General features: G+C 48.6%; 4 protein-coding genes across 4 annotated transcripts; 2 read left to right on the top strand and 2 right to left on the bottom strand.

Moving 5' to 3' along the window:
- Window positions 1-1689: 1689 nt before the first annotated feature.
- H6S33_003804 (uncharacterized protein) lies at window positions 1690-3663 on the bottom strand (the record flags this gene model as incomplete). Its single annotated transcript, XM_044835561.1, has 3 exons — window positions 1690-2084; window positions 2141-2950; window positions 3060-3663. 3 exons carry the CDS (start codon window positions 3661-3663, stop codon window positions 1690-1692), a joined length of 1809 nt encoding a protein of 602 aa, XP_044691338.1.
- A 3370-nt stretch (window positions 3664-7033) lies between these two features.
- Window positions 7034-8512, top strand: H6S33_003803 (uncharacterized protein; the record flags this gene model as incomplete). Its single annotated transcript, XM_044835560.1, has 5 exons — window positions 7034-7176; window positions 7231-7735; window positions 8263-8341; window positions 8402-8413; window positions 8460-8512. 5 exons carry the CDS (start codon window positions 7034-7036, stop codon window positions 8510-8512), a joined length of 792 nt encoding a protein of 263 aa, XP_044691337.1.
- A 3181-nt stretch (window positions 8513-11693) lies between these two features.
- H6S33_003802 (uncharacterized protein) lies at window positions 11694-13845 on the top strand (the record flags this gene model as incomplete). The annotated part of the gene is made up of 6 exons (XM_044835559.1): window positions 11694-11878; window positions 11931-12092; window positions 12155-12226; window positions 12359-13074; window positions 13146-13655; window positions 13736-13845. The coding sequence occupies 6 exons, from the start codon at window positions 11694-11696 to the stop codon at window positions 13843-13845; spliced, it is 1755 nt and encodes a 584-aa protein (XP_044691336.1).
- A 3479-nt stretch (window positions 13846-17324) lies between these two features.
- Window positions 17325-20687, bottom strand: H6S33_003801 (uncharacterized protein; the record flags this gene model as incomplete). Its single annotated transcript, XM_044835558.1, has 10 exons — window positions 17325-17347; window positions 17406-17450; window positions 17509-17626; window positions 17683-17694; window positions 17746-17900; window positions 17960-19487; window positions 19541-20087; window positions 20160-20310; window positions 20360-20447; window positions 20508-20687. The coding sequence occupies 10 exons, from the start codon at window positions 20685-20687 to the stop codon at window positions 17325-17327; spliced, it is 2847 nt and encodes a 948-aa protein (XP_044691335.1).
- Window positions 20688-20895: the final 208 nt, after the last annotated feature.

Genomic DNA, 20895 nt, shown 5'->3' with positions numbered 1-20895 from the left:
GGGTGAGGTGTCCGAGCCCATACAGATGAAGTTCCCGAATCTGTCATGCCGACACTTGTCACTTCAAGGCCGGTACCTGTCCCTGTCATTTCAATGGCTGTTGTTGTCATGTCGACACTTGTCCGGTTCGTGACTATATAGATACATGTAGCTAGTCAGACTCTTTGTCGAGACAGAAGTCAAGTCACTTAACCATCTCATCCTGCTTTGGTTGCATACAACAAATGAATTAACGCTAACAACCCCACACCCCACCTTTCCAACAATAAATACGGTCTGGGTAGAAAGCCAATCCTGCGACGCCATCTCTGCAGAATTGGCCGGTGCGGGGGGGCTGGACTTTTGACATACGGTAACGAAAATTACTGGCGAATGTGTTTATGGTATGTGGTGTTTACCAGGTACCGTTATTTCTGGCGAGTGAGCCCATGATGGGCTTAAAGCAAAGTAGTGATAGAAAAGAGCTTACTGATTGGCTGAAGTCACGGAAACATATTACATATACCACCATTTTCCCCTTGACTTTCCTCCGGATCCCACTACTTTGCTTTAAGCCCATGGGCTTAATGTTTGCCAGAAACAACGGTAGTATTTCAATCGTTAATGACTAGATTATGGCTAATCTTTCGCGGCATAGGATTGGATTCAGGTTCGGGTTCGGACGTGGGCTCAAGGGCTTAAAGGTTTACTCTTTCTGACATCGGACCTATGGGGAATTTACGCTGGCGGGTTGGTCGCTTAGTTGTTCATGGGTTCCTCCAACACGGACCGGTTCGGATTTGGGGGTTTCAGAATGAAGTTCGGTCTACCAACAAAAGTTTCAACAGTGCGATGGGCTCAATAGGAGTTCTCAGCCTTGGTGCGTCAACAGTCCAATTGCATAATGGGCACATCAGGCACTAGAGGTTTTTGCAGCAAGGATTTATGAAGTCAAAGCTGCTTCATCTTCCCATGTGTGCTAGGGATCACTTAATCACTGACAACCAGACTCATCACGAAATCTCACTCGCCCACAGTTAAACGCCGGGGTGTTTCTGAATCGATTAATATTCGCTCGCTGGAGCTGAACTCCGAGTAATTAACCAACCAGTCAGTCCAAAACCCAACCCGATCCCAGCCCAACCCAAACCCAACCGTATCGGGTGTCTGCTATTAACCTCCGTACACCCCTCGGTTTGATCCCGACAGCTTCTCGACAGCTTCTCGACAGCTTCTCGACAGCTTCTCGACAGCTACTAGACAGCTTCTCGACAGCTTCTCGATGGCAAGTACTTTTCAAGGCACTGCCCGTCATCTCATCCGCGCGCCCCCCCAATGCACCAAACACCATACACTACCATCACTACATACGAACCAAAAAGTAAAAAAAAAAGGCGCGCCCTAACAGAAAAAAAACAACCAGATACAGACAAAACCAACAACCAAGCCCAGCTCCAGTGGAAAAAAAAAGAAGGATGATAGAAAGAAAACGAACGGGAAAAAAGCAAACCTGACCAAAAACCCCCCAAGGGCCCCTCTCACTCTCACTCTCTTTTCCTCCCCACCTTTTCCGATTTTTCAATAAGTATAGCTAAAGGGTGTAAGAATGACAAAAATAAACAAAAACACAAAAAACTCCTTTCCCCTTTCCCCTTTCCCCTTTCCCCTCTCCCCTCTCCCCTCTCCCCTCTCCCCTCTCTCTTTGTAGCTCTACCTCCCACTCTCCTGCATCCTAACATCCCCATCGCCTTCACTCTCCCCCCTCACCGCCCGGCGCTCCTCCAACCCCTCAAATCTCTCCTTCCAGCTGACGGACCGCTTCTGCTCCTCGCTCGGCTGCTGCTCTTCCACATCCTCCTTCTTCCGCTTCCCCAGCCGCTCGCACCACTCCTCGGCGCGCGTGATGGTCCCCTCGACCACCTCGCTCACCTGCTGCATCATATCCAACCCCTCCTTGGCCAGTACCATGACGCGGTTCGCGGTCGAGCGCGGCGAGTTGTGGTCCTCTTCTGGGGGCGCAGCGCCGGGAACGAGCTGGTTAGAGTTTGAGGCGGGGGCGCTGGCGCTGGCGGCGGCGAAGCGTTGCGGGAGGGAGAAGATGTGGCCTGGTAAGTTCTTTTGTTAGTTTATGAAACGTTGGGGGAGTTGGGGGGAGGCAAACGTTTGATGAGGTCACGGGCGTTCTCGGGGAGCGCGCTACCCGTGTAGTTGCTGACCACCTCGACGACCTTCTTCATGGTGTTGACGACCTCTGCCTTGAGGCCCTCGACCTTTGCGGTGAGTGCTGCGCGCTGGCCCTCATAAATGGGCGGAAGGAGCGGCGGGCCTGCGGTAGATGCGGGGGCGACGCCATTGGCGCTGCTGGCGGCGGCGCTGGGCCGGTGGTTGTCGAGCTCCTCAACCACGCTGCGCAGCGCTGTAACGAGCTTGTTGAGGTGCACGTTGAGGAAGCGCAGCCACTGCAGACAGTACTTCAGGTTCTTGAGCGACTCCTCGTTGAGCGCCACGCTGAGCCCCGATGCGCCGAGCACGATGCGCTTCTGCCATGTCTGGGACTCGGGCGATTGGTGCTGCTGCACGAGGGCGCCGTTTGAGTCGGCGGGCGCGGGGTCTTGCGGGTCATTGCGCGTCTTGCGCTTCTTGTTTGTGTCGCTGCGGGGGCTGGGGGAGGAGGCGGGCGCGGGGGTCGGTGTGGTGCTGCGCTGGAGGCCGCGTCGGAGGACACCGTCGAGACCCGTGCGGCGGCCAACGGCGGAGACGACGTTGGAGACGGGGAGGCCGACGCGGTTCTCGACGGACTCGGCGGCGTAGCGAAACGAGGCGGAGTAGGACTTGCTGGCGGCGTAGGTGTTGATTGAGGTTGTGATGGCGGACGAGAGCAGTGGGTGTGCGCGGTGCGTGATCAGGTCGATCAGGGGCTCGTTTTCGGGCGCCTGCGCGAGGGGCGGGGAGGCCGGCGTGGGCGTGAAGTCTGTGTGGTGCAGGGTGCGCGGTTAGAGTTGTCTTTTGGGGGGGAGACAGACAGACAGCATGCCGATAAGGGCATGTGAATGATAGGTATAGCATAGGGAACTACTCACCCCCCTTTAGCCCCCCGAGGGCCTCAACAACCTCCCGCACATCCGGGTCCTCGATGCTCACAGACGTGGGCACAAGACTCCCGTGCCGGGTGCCACGAGTGCTATCCCCTGCGTCGTCGCTCCCCTTCCTCTTTCGCGTGTGCTGCTCCTCCGCCGCGCCCCCTCCCGACCTCCCATACGACGGCTCCACCGTCGGCGCCGATATCAAGCTCTGTATACTCAGGCTGCGCGACTTCTCCGGCGCCTTCGGCGCAGCAGCCACATAGCGCGGGGCGACGTTGACGGGCGGGAGCACAACAGGAACGGGCTCGCCGACGGGCGCCTGCGTGCGGAATGACTCGGGCACGGCGTTGTGGTAGCTGAGGATGGGCAGCTCGGCGTGCTTCTTGGGCGGGTGGCGCGACCCGGAGCTGAAGCGCGGGTCGTAGTACTGCTGCTGCGGGGGCGGGAGGGTGTCGGCGCGCGGGGTGCTGCTGGTGAAGTGCGGGTACTGGGTGTGGAAGTGGGAGGCGGAGAGCGCGTCGGTGGTGTCGTGGCCGTGGGGGATTTTGGGCGGGTGGGAGGGCACGGGGGAGGGTGACTTGTAGCGGGTGCGGGTGGCCATATTTGAGGCCTTCTGCTGTGCTGCTGTGTTGCTGCTTGTGCGAGTGAGGGGATGGGTGAAGTACGTGCGTGGGAAGGTGAGCGAGTGGGTGTGGTAAGGATGTATTTACGGGGCCTGCTGCAGTGAGAGGCGAGTGGGTGTCAAGCAAGGATGGCGCGTGTTTTTTTTATTGGGTGATTTTTGTTTTATCTTTTTTTTTAGAAGGAGAAGTATGTAGAGAAGAAGAAAAAAGAACAGGAGAAAAAAGGTTCGTGGGGAAAATGTTTTTTGTTTTGTAGTCAAGAGTATTTAATACGGAAAAAGCGAAGCGGAGGAACTTTTAGAGAGGCGCCCGCTAGTTAGTTATGAAGGGTTGGCGTCACAGGAAAAAGGGTGAGAGGAGCAGTAGTTAGTTGGTAGTAGGTGGATAGGGGAGGTATCTAGAAATGGAAGGAAGGAAATATAGATAGATGAAGCGTAAGAACTGAAGACGAAGACGAAGAAGAGAAGAAGAAAGGAGTTATGGGGGCTGCAGGCAGATGGGTATGGTATGGGGTAAGAAAGAAGAAGTAGCAGAAGCTGAAGAAGATGATGAAGATGAAGATAGTGATGATGATGAAGAAGTGTAAAAGAGTAAGAGAGCAAGCCGAAGGGGAAGAAGAAGAGTAAGATGTGTGAATAGAAAGAGTGTGTGAGCGAGCGAGCGAGCGAGTGAGAGAGAGGAGTGAGTGAGTGAGCGAGAGTGAGTCGAGTGTGTGGGAATATCTGATGATTCCCGGGGTACGCAAATTACTCCTCCTGCTCCTCCTGCTCATTCATGCTCAGACTACTTCTCCTCCTCAGGGTTCATCAAAAAGGCTCCCTTTCCCCCACAGGCCCCAACACTCCGAATTGATGAGATCGGAGGGCGATTGATGCTTCTTCAACATCATCATCCAGGATCCCGTCTTACCCCACCACGCAGCGCGCAGCCAGCCCAACGCATTGAACACATGCTGTCGGTCGAGCAGCTGCAGTTCAGGCAGGATGGATGGATGTAGGTACTCTATCTAACCGCACCGCACCGTATGTACTGTCTTTCTGGTAGAGTAGGTATGTGGGCATCTAGAGTAACTCTACTTTGGTAACAACTACATACTCTGCAATGGAACTATTCACATCTCACCTGCCTCTGCCTGTTGCCTGCGTAAGTAGAGTATCGACCCCATAAATTACACCCCCTCCGCAGAATATGTCATTATGCACTTTCCTTCCTTCCACCCCCTCAGAATCAATCAATGGCTGTCTGTGTTCTGTTTTTGCATGTGCAGAAAAAAACCCCCCCCAAAAGTCCCCAGTCAGTTGCTGTGACATGTGATCGCTCGACACGTGCGAATCGGTTAATCCGTCCTGTTATGGGCGCTTTTAACCGCGGCCTGTGGCAATGCGCCGATTGGCTCGTGGGCGGTGGGGTCCATAGTGGAAACACGTTGATGGGCTTTTGCAATTGTGATTTCGCTTTTTTCTCTTTTTTTTATGACTTGACTTTGACTTGAGGGGGAGAGAGAGGTAGAGAGGTGGTTGAGACTCAGGACTCAGGGTTTGTGTTTTGTGTTTGCACTTCGAGAGAGTTACTATGTGTAGTAGTGTAAGAATCATCACATGCTTGGTTTGGTTGTTGCGGTGAGCAGTTGTCGTAGTTACGAGTGATCGGCGGGTGCCGCAACAATCAATTTAAACTTCTTTTGTTTTTGGGTACGGCTAGCTGCGAGCCTGGTGGGTAACCTGTGGTTTGTTGGGTATGTGAGGCGGTGCAGACATTGGTCCGATCTTGGGGCGTGTCATAAACGCCTTCTTCTTCCCCCTCGCTTCGCTCTTTGCGAGTCTCTTTGCAAGCAATTGTTAATTGCAGTGGGATCATGGGAGTTGTGGTTGTGGAGAATAGAGTAGTCAGTGTGGTGGTGGTGGTGGTGGTGGTGGTGGTGGTTATTCATAGCTTCTTCCTTTCTCCGTGGCATAACTTCTAGCGTAGAAACGGTCCACCCTCGTCATGTAGGGATCGCGTGTGTGCAAGCAAGCAAGCGGGCAAGCAAGCAAGCAAGCAAGCAAGCAAGCAAGCAAAGCTAGGAGCATGTGGGTACGTTGGGAATTAAGGTATCTGGCCCGTGCAGCACCTAGAACTTCCAGAAAGAAAGAAATTCTCACCGTCTGCCCTCTGCAGGCTCTGCAGATGTTGGAATTGACGTCAGCGCGCTTGGTAGCCGCGGAGGAACTCTAATATCTGGGTGGTGGCTGGATCGAGGGAAAGGAGGTCGGCGGTCGGGGGGGGGAGGCGTTGGCGGTTACATAGGGGTAAGGCACGGTCGGGACCATCGGTGGCTGTGGTGCGCCGGGTCGGGAAGGGAAGGGGATCCACTGGGCTGGCTGACCGGGCTGAGGAGTCATGGAGAGTCATGGAGAGTCACTCGTGGGGTGGGTTTGGGTTTGGGTTGTGGGTGTGTGTGTTTGGTAGGGGATGGGGCAGCGCTCGCTATTGGTAACTGTGGGGTGCAGGCAGAGGCACGTGCGGTGATGGTCCTCTTTTTTTACTCTGTTCCCGAGATATACATATCATAGCAGAACAACAGGCTGAGTGCTAAGTCCTTGATGCATATACTTGGAAGTGTAGATATGTAAGCGATTTGGTAACGTCACTACTGCGCTGCACTACTACATGTACTGTCGTATATAAAAGGTGAGAACCTAAGTCTGCGCGGATGTCTCTGTACCACGTGTGTGTCTTATGTTGCTGGAGATGAACGTTAACGCTAATGTTTCTTTGTAGCTTCTTCGATTCGAACCAGACACCATGGCAGCAGCTATGGCCCCGAGGGAAACAGATGCAGAATCGACGCCTGCTAGCTACACAGTAGCCATAAGTACACACAACACCAAAGGGCAGATGGGATAATGACACTTCTTCAGATCTAGCCAGAATGCTGCTCCTTGAGTCGAGATTGCAGATTGCCACGGTGCCTATCTGTTTCATCAAACATTGTACGTACATGTATGTATACAGACCGAACTTTGGAGCTACAGTTATGACAGAAAGTGAACCAGCCATGTATCCAGACCAGCAACATATCTTGTCAACTCTGCCCTCAACCACATCGCTTCAACGAAACTGCAACATGTCTATTCTCTACCTGTCATCTTCACCCGTCTTTAAAACGGCCTCTAAACGTCTCTCCTCCGCCATCATCAACATGCCACTCGTTTATCGCCCTGTTTGAGTACCACACACACATTATTACCCCCATCAATCAATCACCGACAGCAGCAGGTAACACCCATCTGTGGTCCGCACATCCATGAACATTGTCAATAGCTAAAACAAATATCCGTCACGTCTACTAGATAGCAAACCAACGAGATGGCCGATCCCCCAGGGCAACCACCGAGGCCCATTTCTCCAGATGAGGTTACCATAAACACGGCTCCTCTTCCTACGAGGCAGACTCAACTAGGAAATGTTATCATAGACCCGGACAGATGGTACGGTCCTCCAGAATCTGCGTACGTGGAGCAACGTTCTGGAAGATCCAGCCCTCCAGTAGTTAATCATAACAGGACCCTTCCTCTACTGCCTAGTACACGTCCTCCGGGACAGAGCTCTCGTCATGATCACCCAGGGTTTTCTCTTACTCCTCTAGATCCGGACGTGAACCCGAGTCGAAGCTCTACAAGCTCTATTTCTCCAATATTTCCTACAAGGCCCACTCCTCTGAGGCCCACTCCTCTGAGGCCCAATCCTCTGGGAGAGGCTAGCACACATACGGGACAAAGCGCTGTGAGCGGCACAACACTACATGCATCCTTACAAAGCCCTGGAAGCGGCGGCACTCAAGTACCCCCACCAAACATTGCGAGCGGGACCTCGTCGACTCCCGCGCCGAGCTTTCCCAGTTCCCGAACAGCTAGACAGAGCTCTACAAGTAGTAACCCACCGAATCAAGGGAATGCACCGAATCAAGCGAATCCACCAAAATTTTCCGGAACGAAGGCGGAACTAATGCGATATTTTATAGCCGAGGGCAGGGAAATTCCACAGGAAGTGTTGGATATGCCTGATCGTGTACGACGTAGGGACTGGTTTTCCAAGAAGTGTAGGGACTTCAAAGAGTGGTGCAAAAGGCTTGCTCGAAAGGGTTAATATTTACGTACCAGAGTTCCTGTCTGAGTTGAAGCAGTGTATCTCTATGTTGGAAGAATGGTGGTTGATTCGTTTTAAGATAATACATGCTAGTCAATCGATTCTGTTGTCGTCTCCAAGAGACGTTAGCTAAACTCAAATAAGGTTATTCTGCGAATATACAAACGTGACATCATCTAGCTCCTTGAGCCTCATTATGGACCAAGTATTTTGGTAAGAGCGAGCACACGCTTTCACTTTAGAGCTGAAATCCTATCCTTTTAATCAACAGCATTGAGATTTGTGATCTTTGGTATGTTGATTCCATGATATACTATCCTTTAATATAGCATTATACCTACAGTTGCCAGGGTCGAATTGTTAATCTTTGAAGCAGAAACCCGGTCATGTTCGATTTAGTAATGAAGCAGAGACTTCCATATGAGGACCGACTCAGCATTAGTGCCTAGCTCCTTGCCAAGCTTAGTGCTCTACCAGCTTTATTTCAGGCTATTCTAAGACTAGGCGGCCGGAACAACTCCCGAATCCGTGTGTAGAGAGTATCACCAGGCTGGGGCCTGAAGACACAGACTGATTCACATATCCCAGGGCCATGGGAAAGTAAGAATACAAAGGTCTCGAACGAGCGGAATTAACAATCTACTAGGAATATTTACCAATGGCGAACAGTACCTAGAGCAACTAAATGATCGTACTTGACCCTTTATACAAGACTTAGGATATATAGGACGAGCTCGGGTCCTGAATCTTCCTTTTCTCAATATCTTCACCCTCTCTGGATGCCCACCTGTCAGCTTTATAGCTTACCTGATAGCATACCATTAACCTAACATTTCCACCTGCAGCTTTTAATTTATCACTTTATAATTTACTTCTTTCCCCTTTCTCTATTTGTCATTCTGGAATAACCGTGTATCGCACAAACCTATTCTTCTCGTTTTAATCTGATACTCCTACTACTACTATCGTCATTTGAACTTAGATTATCGAGGTAGACGCCACTGCCGGAAATTTATTTTTAATCGTTCGTTAATTCAGCTATTATAATTGCTCGTTCCGCTATTCCGGAAGGTTGCCTTACTCGCATCAGCCGACGATATCAGATGCGGAGAGATGACCCGATATCCATCTCTACGGTAGCACCATCACAAGAACCACGTGGAATATTTTAAAATATCCTCCGGTGCTGGCCAGAAAGATATTCGACATTAGGATCGGCGGATAGACATGCGAAAAATCGGCGATATTAAGATGATGAAACTGCAGTCGCCTCTACCTTGTGATGCTTCCAAGGTTCACACATGGGGTTAGACCTGTTGCAGAAATTCATTTTTTTTAAAAGGTCCTGGAAAGTCTAGATAGGTGTTGTCCTTCTAGAATACATTTGTTCAAGCATTTGCCTATTTCCAATTGCAAGCTTAGGCATATAACAGGTCACTATTTGCGGAAACTAGTTGCCGTAATGATCATGTTACCAATCAATATGCTATCCTTCATGGTCATCTCTACAAATTGATCAAGATATTAATTGATCCAAGAAACGTCGGATTCGAAAATCTGTCCATCCAAGTCGGATTTCAGGGCCGAAATACTCGAGGTATCCCTACGGTTTCGTCCCGAAAACCTTTCGTTAATAATGAAGCCTTTTCACAGTCCATTAATTGCGGGGAATCAAACAACCTTGAAGGGGCCGGGAAAACGAGTACACCTGTACGACCGACTCCAAGTCTTGGAGTATAATAGGTATTGCGATACCGCCAAAACTCGAAAAATTGGCTATCTCCGTCCAGGGATTACCACTTGAGTGATTGGTTGAATGGCATCGATCTGCACCATAAGTTTCCCGTACAAGTAATTTTGATCTAGCCAATTTTTCGAGTTATGGCGGTATTTCACGCAAGGTAGGCAAGCAAGCCGGCCCGTAGTTTAAATTTTTGGCAAGTGTCATCACTAACATTTGTGTATTGCGGAGAAAATAAAGCTTAATTTGTTTATTGTTGGTTCCCCAGGTTGTCTCAAATTCTCCAGGCGTGGTGGGGACAAGATTAGATAATGAGACACATCCAACATCGGTAGGTTACGAATTCGGTCTTTATTACGGAACCTAGCCTTGGGCTCCCGATTTGGATCTGTCTATCAATAGATTATATAACCGACGGAAAATTGTACCTACAGTGTCTCATGACTTGTTACTCGATGGTAGAGATAAGACCTGTAAACCTTCCATGGGGGTACCTACAGGCAGCCGAGAACAAGTGGCCGGGTTAGACCAAAAATTTCTCCAGGCGTGCAGTAAACCGACTCAATCGTGCTCAGAATTTTGGAATATCCATCGACTTGGGAGGGATGTGTGGATGGTCGCGTAAGGCCCGGTAAGGGTATCCGCGTCCTCTTGATGATCTCGATGCAAAAAGAGACAGCACTCCGAAAGAAGAAGAAGCTGAACAAGGGTCAGATATTTCTTCAACACTCCAAATTTACATTTGGGACATGAGGTTTCAATGATTGGTGTTTTGCGGTGCCATCACTCGACGCCACCAACCAAAGTAAGCATAGCAAGTTCCACTTTGATGGGATCCAGGAACACGAACAACTATGACACGTAAGGGACGGGTGGTTCCTGGGTTCCTGATCGCCAGCCAGTGTATGCGACGACCATCGACAAGGCCTGTTAGGGCTCTATCAAGAGCTGAAGCTGCACTTATCTGCCTCAATGCAGTCGACGGAGAAGACATTTCGACACCATCTTGGGACATATTCCATGCGTTGGGCTTTTCCCACGATTTTTTTGACGCAATATGAGCCCTATCGAGCTGCAACAAGTACTCAGGATTGCGATAACACCCACAGGACCGGCATTGAAATCGCTTCCGGGATATCGCACATGCACTGATATTATGGGCCTTCGCGTCTGCAGAGTTTCGGCTCGGCTGTCAAGAATCGTTTTGTTGTCATTCTCTGAGTGGCCCAGAAGCACGGGGGAGGAGGGGTGGGAGGGGTGGAGGGGTGGAGGGGGGACTGCCATGAGGAACAGTCGATGGTATGTGTATACGTCAAAGCAAACGCGGTTTGACAAGCTTCTCCGCACCGCACGTTTTTGTACCTGAAGTAACCGGTTTGCTCGATCGAATCGTGCAGCCAGCCGCAAAAACCCAAGTCGTGGAATTTCCACGGAATGTATCCTACATCTGATGGGAAGAGACGTTGGGAGAGGAAGCCACCCCCCGGGTTTTGCGCCGTCGCTCCGCTGTCCCGCCAGGGAATATTCTTGGGCGATATCAAACGAAGCATTCCGCGACAAGCGGAACAATCACGAGTCTTAGATAGCACTCTATCGCCGGCTGATGAAAAAACTTGGTGTGAGCCGTCAATTAATACGGCGAAGAGTCGAACCTATCAATTCTAGGCTACATACACCATCATGATGATGAGCGAACAATGGTGGGCCCCGTGCAGCCGAAATGCAGTCAATGGCTACTCTCCGCCATTGATTCCTTGTGGTTTCAACGCTTGCCATGTCTATCTCTATCAAATTTGACTGGAAAGGTTGTATTTTTAGGTGAGTAATCGAATATCCTCTAGTGACCTGCAAAGCTAACAAATACAGATGAGACAGGGGTACCTTTCATGGGTTTTTGGCTCCAGTATCCAAATTGACGCCTTTCAAGACAATATCAGCCCTCTTTCGAAGGTCACATCCTCTTAGCAGCGGGCTAGAACTCCGCGCAATCCGTGGCTCCTCCCGAACCTATAGTTTTATCTGTAGAGAGTAGACGAGCTGAAGTGGGGATAACCTGTACTTTATAAGGATCGTTATCTCGCTCAATTATTCATACTTCCATAACCACGGCCGGACCAGAATTCCCCCTTTCGATTCATTATGGCCGGTTATGATCCTAAGGCTTCTGCGCGGGCTTTGGCCATGAACAGGCGGGCTTCTTGGTTATATGCCTGTGCCTTTGGCGGATTGATCCTTATCTTCGTTTTAGCAAACTTTGGGAGATCTCTATTTCAACTTCAGACTAGACGAGGTACACTGGCAAAAAGCCTTGCTGCTCCGTTCAGGTAGGTACCACAATCTCTGTTTAAATGAGGGATTCTAATTTAGCACCTATAGGGCTTTCCGGCAGGTATTCCTCCGGAAACTTCCTAAAGTTTCCTCCGGAGGACATCTCCTTCTGATCTTGGTTTATTGTGGACTTAATGCCGCAATCACGTTTTACGATGTGGGATTTGAGGGGAAAAGTCCTTATTCCCTCTTTGCAAAGAGGTGTGGCTGGTAAGTTTGCTTCCTACGCATCCGCAAACATTATATATATACTGACCGATTGTTTCTGACAGGTTGGCCGTATGCAATGCTGCCCTTGCATTCCTCCTGTCAATGAAGAATACGCCCCTTGCATATATGACTGGGTATTCTCATGAGCGCTTGAACGTACTTCATAGATGGGTTGGCCGGACCATCTGGTTTTATTCTTGTTTGCACGTCTAGTAAGATATGCCCACCAGACCAATGCTTTCATTCGCTAATGATGTTTTGTTCAGTATCTACACCGCCACTCTCACTATGAGCCATAACCTGAAGAAGATGAGGGAGGACGAGATGATTTATGGCTGGGTCGCTTTTGTGGCTTTCAACATAATCTATGCGAGTTCCCTTCAGTTTATTCGTCGTCGGTTCTACGAGGCGTTCTACCTTATTCATGTTGTGATGTTTGTCGTGTCTGTGGTTTTCCTCGGACTTCACAAGCCACAAAAGTTTGGGCAAGCGATGATTGGTGTCGGCATTTTCTGGTGCTTTGATAGGCTCATTCGCACCGCACGTCTCATCTACTACAGCTTCAACAACAAAGCTACTTTGGTACCTCTTTCGGGTTTGGCAACCAAAGTGATCTTTGAAAAACCTATCAATTGCCAACCAGGCTCTCATGCTTTCATCTCAATTCCTAGCATTCGGAAGCTTCAGTCGCATCCGTTTACGATATCCTCGTCCGACAGGATTGAGTTTGTCATTCGTGCTCAGAAGGGATTCACTCTGGATCTCCACAAGCATGCATTGAAGAATCCATACAAGCAGATCAAAGCCTACATCGATGGGCCCTATGGCGCTGTGCCCGACTTCAAAAGAATGAACAAAGTAGTTCTTTTCGCCGGTGGAAGTGGTGGCGCATTCTCGTTCCCTATCGCGATCGATATCATTCGGAATATCGATCGTATCGCGGTTACACACATGGAGTTTGTATGGGTGATACGTGATGAACGTAAGTACACGCCTGCAACTACCCTTCCACCAACTATCCGAACAGTGGTACTAACATGCGTTTTTTCATAGGTCACTTGACGTGGTACGAAGAAGAGATCAAAGAGCTCACACAGTGCCCGATAGTCAACCTTAGCATTTACGTCAGCTCCAAGACGGATCCCATCGTAACAAGCCAGCCAGTCGAAGAAGCGACGGCGGTGGAGAACGATGTTCGACGCTCCCTCTACCTTGATCTTGACGGCGATGAGACCGAGCCAAGTACTCCTGATGAGGATGCCATTGAAACCAGCTCTGACCCAATCGCTGAAGCCCTCGAGAAGGAGCTGGGATTCGGGAAGGACCACATTGAAGCGCTGCAGAAGGAGCTTGGAATCGGAACGCTTGGGACACAGGAAGAGCTGGTCCGTGACAAGCGCATCTCCAAACGGCTGTCCCAGCGGTACTCTGCCAATCTGGAGGCGCAGATTGACCAACGGCCAATGTCCTACATCGAGACCATGAGCGGCAGGCCCGACCTGACGGCTCTGATCAAGGGGATTGTGAAGAATGCTGAGCAACGTGACACTGTTGCTGTTGGAGGTAACACTCCCCCCTCTCCCCATCCTACGTTTAATTCTTAATCTTTTGGTAACTGAATACTGACGCGGTGCAACAAACAGCTTGTGGACCGACGGAGCTTATGCGTGTCGCGAGAAATGCCGTTGCTGATAGCATCACCCTTACTGGTCCTAGTGTTACTCTTCACTGCGAACAGTTTGGTTGGGGTTAGACGACTGTTCCGGTTTCTTTGCGGTTTTCTTGTTCTTTTTTTGATTTTTTTTCCTTTTTTTGGTACGGCTGGGAAAATCTGGTGCAATGATCGATTTTGGGCATTTTTTTTGCCTGTACTCTACTTTACTAGTAGCTTCTTTTCTTTTGTCTAATGATATATGCGGATATAAATTTGATTTTTTATTATATTGGGAGTAGTTACATGTAAATTTACCTATCGTGTTGTGTTGGATGGAAAATAGCTCTTGCTTCAATGGGGTATCTGTGGTACGGAGAAACATTGTACAGCTATCAGTTTGCCGAAAACCTAATTGCTAGACGAATATTATGCATACTCGAATTGTGGTAATGTCTCGCTAGCTGTCAAACAAGAAACAGGCTAGTACTCTAAGAAGAAGAAAAATAGTAACAATCTCCAGTCTTGGCTGCCTATCCCGGTCGTGCACTCTACCAACTACCAACTACCAAATAGAGTACATGTAGTTAGGTTAGGTTTCAAGCTACGCTGCGCTTGTGGACAGACAGATTCAGCGAGTTTACTCGGGTTCAGGGTCCAAGTCCCTATCCAGGACATCCGAAAAACAAAAGCAAAAGCAAAAATCACTTCCGTCCATCAATAACCCAAATTACCTCAAAACTTAAATAATGCCAACACCCCCAGGTTGCATAACCATACCTACCCTATGCAACAACCACACACTTCCCCACACGCGAGGTCAATGATTGGATAGTCGAACCTACGCTATCAACAGGGCACAAGTGTCACCATAACACCGCTCACTCGATCCTCGAGGATTTAGGCTCTGAAACCCTGTTAAGCTTCGCGGGACCCGGGACGGGAAGGGAATGTAGAGTGGAATAGACGTTTTGTTTGGCCAATCGCCAGGGCTCGCGAGATTAGAGTTAGGTGCCTCGTTTGTGGAGGTGGGGGTGTGTGGGTGGATGGTAGTGGTGACTTTTGAGCCAATAAACCACCACTTCTTGAAGCCCATGGGCTTATTCGCTGGGGGGGTGACGGTAGTTAGGCGGGGACCGGGAGCTCTCCTGGTATGTAGCAAGCTAACGGCTGGATGGTGGAACGGTAAGTAATCGAGGCAGGTGAGGTGCAGATGAATCGTGGATGGAGGCTTCACGTGGCGCTGCTGAGGTGATGAGATAGACCCTACTCTAGGTACTCTAGTTGGGTAATTGGTTTGTGGACTGGATGTGCGTTTATGTGTACTGGCCTGGACATACTCAATTAGTTATCATGATGCTGGTTTAGAACGGGAGGCAGTTATCGATGACCTACGGGATTTGCCAGAAGTATTAATTCTATGTATTCTGCATTCTTGATGTATGTATGTACTCTATGCAATGCCAGAATAGCTGTTTCTGTTAGAGTACTCTCGAGATTGTATTGTATGTAGCCGTAGGTACATACATGTGTTGTGACACGTATGTGCACTGCTGACCTTGAAGGAATGTTTATCCTTACCGGTACGGTCTATTGACGTAATATGGAGATAAGCGAATCCAACCGTGCACGTACCTGAGCATGTACTCTATTTATGTATGCAGGTAGATGGATGTATGTGTGTAGCAACCAATACCATGGTCGCTTGAAGTGTGGAGACCTAGGAGCGAGAGTTGATAGGCTGCAACTGACCACGGATCATCAAACAGGGCAACGTTTCGACAAACCGACTTCCGGATACGGTCGATCATGATCTTTCGAGGGTCTGCTTATATCCAACAGACAGGGGCTCTTAATATGGTCGAGTGACATGTTATGTAATAAATAATTTCCAATGGAGGAAACCCAACGCCAGCTCCTCTAGATCTCTTCCCACAATCCTCCAGACGTTGGTTTCCAAGAATAGCTAGCCAATGTAAATAAAACCTAAAGGGTCCAATTTCCAAAGCAGGTACCGTCGCCCTAATTATAGCTACCCAGGGCACCAAACAAAATGAAAAACATCCGTAAAGAGCTCAACCCAGCATACCTTTCCCACCATCCAAACATTAGCAGACACCAACTCCAACCCCTACCCGTCTGCCGCACCCACAACCTATTACAAGCCCATAGAAATACTGCCCTTACAGGGAGCATCCCTGCAGCCAACCAAAAACTGCACTTACGAGCTCCAATAGTGACCGCGAGAGCTTAAACTACTACTGCTATATAATCACAGCAGGCATTCTTGTTGGTTGCGTTGGTTGCGAATGTGTAATGATTGTCTTACTGCTCTATTCAACTAATTGGTATTTAGGGCGAGTGATATATCGTGATGTACTTCACGGGTCGTACTCGGGTTGTGTGATTGGTGGGCGGAATTGGCCTTGGATATCGAGTGTTGTATAGGGTGGAAGAGTAATGAGGAGTTGTTTTTGCACCCCCGATAATATATAGCTACATCCGTGCATGTGTTATGGCCAAACCAGTGAGTTCTTGAAACGGACACACAAAGCAGATTCTTCTCGACATGTTCCAACAGATTCTCACATAAACAAATACAGTACATCATGAGTAGTTTATACTACTTGACATTGTTATATACGGTCTCGACGAATATATAATGTAATCGATTGACGCAGGAATAAGTTGTAAATTTTATGTGTCACTCGGTACATATGTAAATCTATACTTTATGATCATTGACATGTTTCGTAACCCTAGTCGGCAGGGTAATTAATATATCCAAAAAAACGTGTGGGGTGATCATTACCCCAAAGTCCACTGTCTTTTGATTAACTTCACTACTGCTCCTGGTTTGATGCTAGTGGGAAGGGATATTTTTTCCATACATCAGAAGAGGTATGGTGAGAGGAATTTATGTGGGTCACGAAGTGTAGGAGCGCAGTCGTACCAGGAGACTACTTATAAGTATTTCAAGCAACGTAAATATTTTATTTGTTTTGGCTGGGCTGTGCCCAGGTCCATACCCCACGGCCATCTTTTAACTATCTAGTGAGTTTCCCAGCAGACAATTCCAGGTAAAAATAAGTAAATAAAGCAAAAAGTTTCCTCCAACACACTATCCGTTGATAGAATTCACTGCTTCGTGTAGCTGCCACATATAAGATGTGGAATATTGTACAAAACTATCTATCACAAGTGCAGCCAACAAATATCCGCACCAAAAGATAGACCCCAGGAAAAGAAGTTTAGCAAACGATATGATCCAATACGCCTTCAAATTCTCATGCAACCTCTCATGTGGCAAATTTCCTGTCTTCGATGTGAGCCAGATATGGATTTCTATCTCATCCACATCGCCTCCGTCTTTTTTTCTACGTTTTCGTTTAAAATAGTTCGTGAACTGTCTCTGTCAAGATGCAGACACAGCTACCTCCGCTCTGTTCGACATTCCATCGTTCGATTGTTGGCTCGGCCCACCCTGCTGATGAGTAGCAGAAATGCTATCCCTAGCACGACGACCTCCAGAGTTCTTCCAATTCTTCTTCCTTCCCGAGCCTTGCTGACCAAGAGGCTCATTATTGGGGAAAGTTGGATAAAACTGCTGCTGTGAGTTTCCGTTATTCGAGTGCGGGATACGGGTACCGGTTTTTGTATACCCTTGGGGTGGAGGATTTCCATTTGCGTGCCTAGGCACTGGTAGTCTAGACCCCGCATTACCGCCATGAGTATTGTTATTTCGGTAAATATCACGACTATTACCGTTTCCATTTTTGGAGTTTTGTGCCTGGCTTTGGTTCTGGACCTGAGCAGAGTTTCCATGTTCAGCGGAGAGCTCGTTCGCCAAATCGCCTGAAAATTGTTGGTTCGATTTTTCGGACTGTGTAATATATTAATAAGCATTGAGACATTTTTAACTGGAGGTATGACTTTTACGGGGGCATTCTTCTGGGAAACTATTAATACCTTTGGCTGTTCCGTAGCACTTGGCTGACTCACAGGTTCCTGAGTTGACTCGGGCGGGTTATCAAATCTGCCAAGTGTAGAACTCCGGACAATACATGGCGCTTTGTAAGACGAGCCAGATGATGGCCCAGGGTCGACACGTTGAATTACAGAACGGGAGACTTCCTCGTCTTCGACAACTTCCGCAACTAGGTAATCATATGTTAGACCTGCTGGTATATAAAATCTTCCAAATGACGCAACTTACTCCCAGTCAACTGAGTTCCACGCCATCTGTTTGTGACGGCGATCTCCTGTTCTGCAACCATGAGAGGAACGTCATCCTCGGAAGTTTTTTCGGTATTCTTCCCAACAGCCCCATGCTCTCTCACGTCTTCCTTCGGTTGGCTCGGCGGGATTTTGGTGCTGGTATCCACAGACTCCCCGATAATCTCGCTCTCGTTTTGTTTCTCGGATTGATGTGTTAGACCTCCGTCTTCCAAGCGAGCTTTTTCGATCTTATCAGCAGTGTTGTCCTTTTCATTTGCCCCTCCATTCCCGTTGAAGAGATCTTTCAATCTCTTCGTACGGACCTCCTTTGTCTCAGCCCAAGTCACAAAAACTCTTCTGCTTCCAACGATGCTTCTATCCAACTTAGCCTTTGCTGCGATAGCATCTTCTGGCTTAAGGAATGCTACAAATCCGTAGCCACGTGAGATTGACGTGTTCGGATAAGTTGCGAGAACGAAAGATGATACGGTTCCAAAAGGTTCAAACAACTTTTTAAGGTCTTCTCCAGTAGAGATGATTGAGGGGTCCAAGTTCTTAATGTAAAGATTTGCAGGATCCGCAGGATCCGTTGTCTCCGGGATAATTGGGGCAGAAAGAGCGACAAACACGGTAGGATGGGATGAAGACTTTGTGGGTGTTTCGGGTCCCAATTTTGGGTCGGGAAGAGTGCGAATCACAACGGGAGAAGGTGTGGAGTCTTTGTCTGATTCTGAGGTGTTCCCATCGAAGCTATTCCGTGAAGGAGTTTCGCACGAACTGGTAAATGATCCGCCTATAACAGGAGGAGGACTACGATATGATTCGCTGGTAATAGTTGAGCCCATAAAAGATCCGTTTACTGTGACTGTTCCATCAAATCTTGGCCTGTCGTAGCCGTGAGATGCAAGCGTAGTTGAAGATGAATTGGATGTAGACCTGTGGTGCTCGGTATTGCTGAAGTTGGCAGGAAGCCTGTTGTTCATCCGACCACCCCGTCCGTTATAACGACGATTATGATAATGCCGCCCAAGAATGGCTCTCGGCGGGATCTGTCCCTGCCAGCCTGTAATGGGGTCCTGGAAGCTCTGGAAAGGCGGGGAGCCTGGTGGTGACATGCCACCGATGTGTTGAATCTCAAATCCTTGCGGAGAAATCGGAGACATGACATTGAAGGGACTATATTGAGCCATGTTTTGAAGTGGAGGGAATTGGTGAGCGAATGGGATCATACTTGCAGAGGCGACCATGTTAGGGTTTGAAGGTCCATAATTTTGCGGAAGCCATGCCATTTGTTGACCCTGGGGTCCAAACGGTCCAGGATGGTACATGGGTGGCCCAAAGTTCACAGGTTGCTGAAACTGTTGCGGGAAAGATGGTGGAAAGGGCTGCGGTAGGGGTGGCGGATAGGCTGGATTGAACTGCATAGGGGGGGGACTGTTATGATTGACATCTGGTCCTGGATGTGTTTTGTAGCTAACGGCCAGAACACAGCCACGGATGACTGTGCCATCGAATGCCTCACAAGCCTACATTCAAATGAGCAATCGTGTGAAATACCCAGGGAAAGTGATATGGATACCTTTTGTGCGCAGTAGAAGGAAGACATGACAATATCGCCAAACCTGCGGTTTGCAGAATCGGCATAAGGGAAGATGTAACAGCCCTCAACGAGTCCGACCTCCGAGAAAAGTGTAAAAAGCTCCTTCGGGGACATATCAATCGGTAAGTTCGCAACATACAAAGCTTTGCTCATAAGAACAGGTGAATGTCCCGTGTTATTATTATTAGCACTGGACCTGGGGCCAGAAGGGCCGCTGAATCCACCATACAACGTGGTGGGGTCCATGTTATCGTTTTTTAATTGGGCAAGCACGGAATTGTCGTGCGTTTGCATTTGTTGCATTTGTTGCTGCTCGTGAGGTGGACTTTGGTTCTTTTGTCCGTATATGGCGTTGTTTTGCTGGATGGGATGTCCAGTACGATTTTTGTTCAGTAATTGAAGAATTTGCTCTCTGCTTTCGGGAATAGGCCTATCCTTGAAGCCCTTATAAGAATGATGGTGGTGATGACCATGGTAGATGCTCTTGTGATAGCTTACCCCGGGTTTATCACGGGGTTTGATAGTCCTAAAAAATAGCGTTAATCTTATGGCATGACAGGAATTACAAACACGAGTATGTAGAAAGAATTCTAGGTACAATTTGCGATCTCCCAAGGTGATTTCACCCTTCTGAACTGCATCTTGAGCATCCTGAGGATTACTGAACCCAATAAATGCGTATTGGGTCATAGAGTCGTTCGACCTGGCATCGTAGTTTACTGAACGCCTTACAAGGCTTACGATAGAGCCTGGAATATATTAGACAAAATTGGTAAACTATTTAGTGGGATTCCTTACCAAATTGACGAAAGGTATCGAATAAGATGCGATCATCAGTCAGATTTGTGAGACCGTTGACATAAACAACGCAGGAATTATCGATCTCCTCGACGCGCACCATCAGTAAAGTTCAAATGATGTTTGGAAGGAAAAATATATGTCCTACCTCAACAGCAGCGTTCTGACCCCTACCACCATAGCCACTATCTGCGTAGGTGGTGTGAGAGACAGCGGGAAACCGCCCTTGATCACCACGATAGTAGGTATTGTTGCTCATAGGGCTTCCAGACATACGACGAGCTTTGGGGGTGACAGGGCCACTATCAACTATATGTGTTTGGTCCATAGTTCAAATGGAATTCAAATTGTCAGGATAGGATGATTTAAGCTTGACACGTTGTGAGAGTCGATGTCGAAAAAGATGAGCACTGGCGAGATGAATGAAGTGGAGAGAGATTCCAAGCGAAATTCGATAATGGGAAGAAGATTTATAGTGTGAGGGTAGATGGATGACAAAGTCGATTCGAAGCTCTATATTTTTTTTGTGTGCGTAA

Source organism: Morchella sextelata, assembly GCF_020137385.1.
Source record: "Morchella sextelata strain SCLS chromosome Unknown scls_16, whole genome shotgun sequence".
Taxonomy (NCBI): domain Eukaryota; kingdom Fungi; phylum Ascomycota; class Pezizomycetes; order Pezizales; family Morchellaceae; genus Morchella; species Morchella sextelata.
This window is presented reverse-complemented; position numbering and strand designations above follow the sequence as displayed.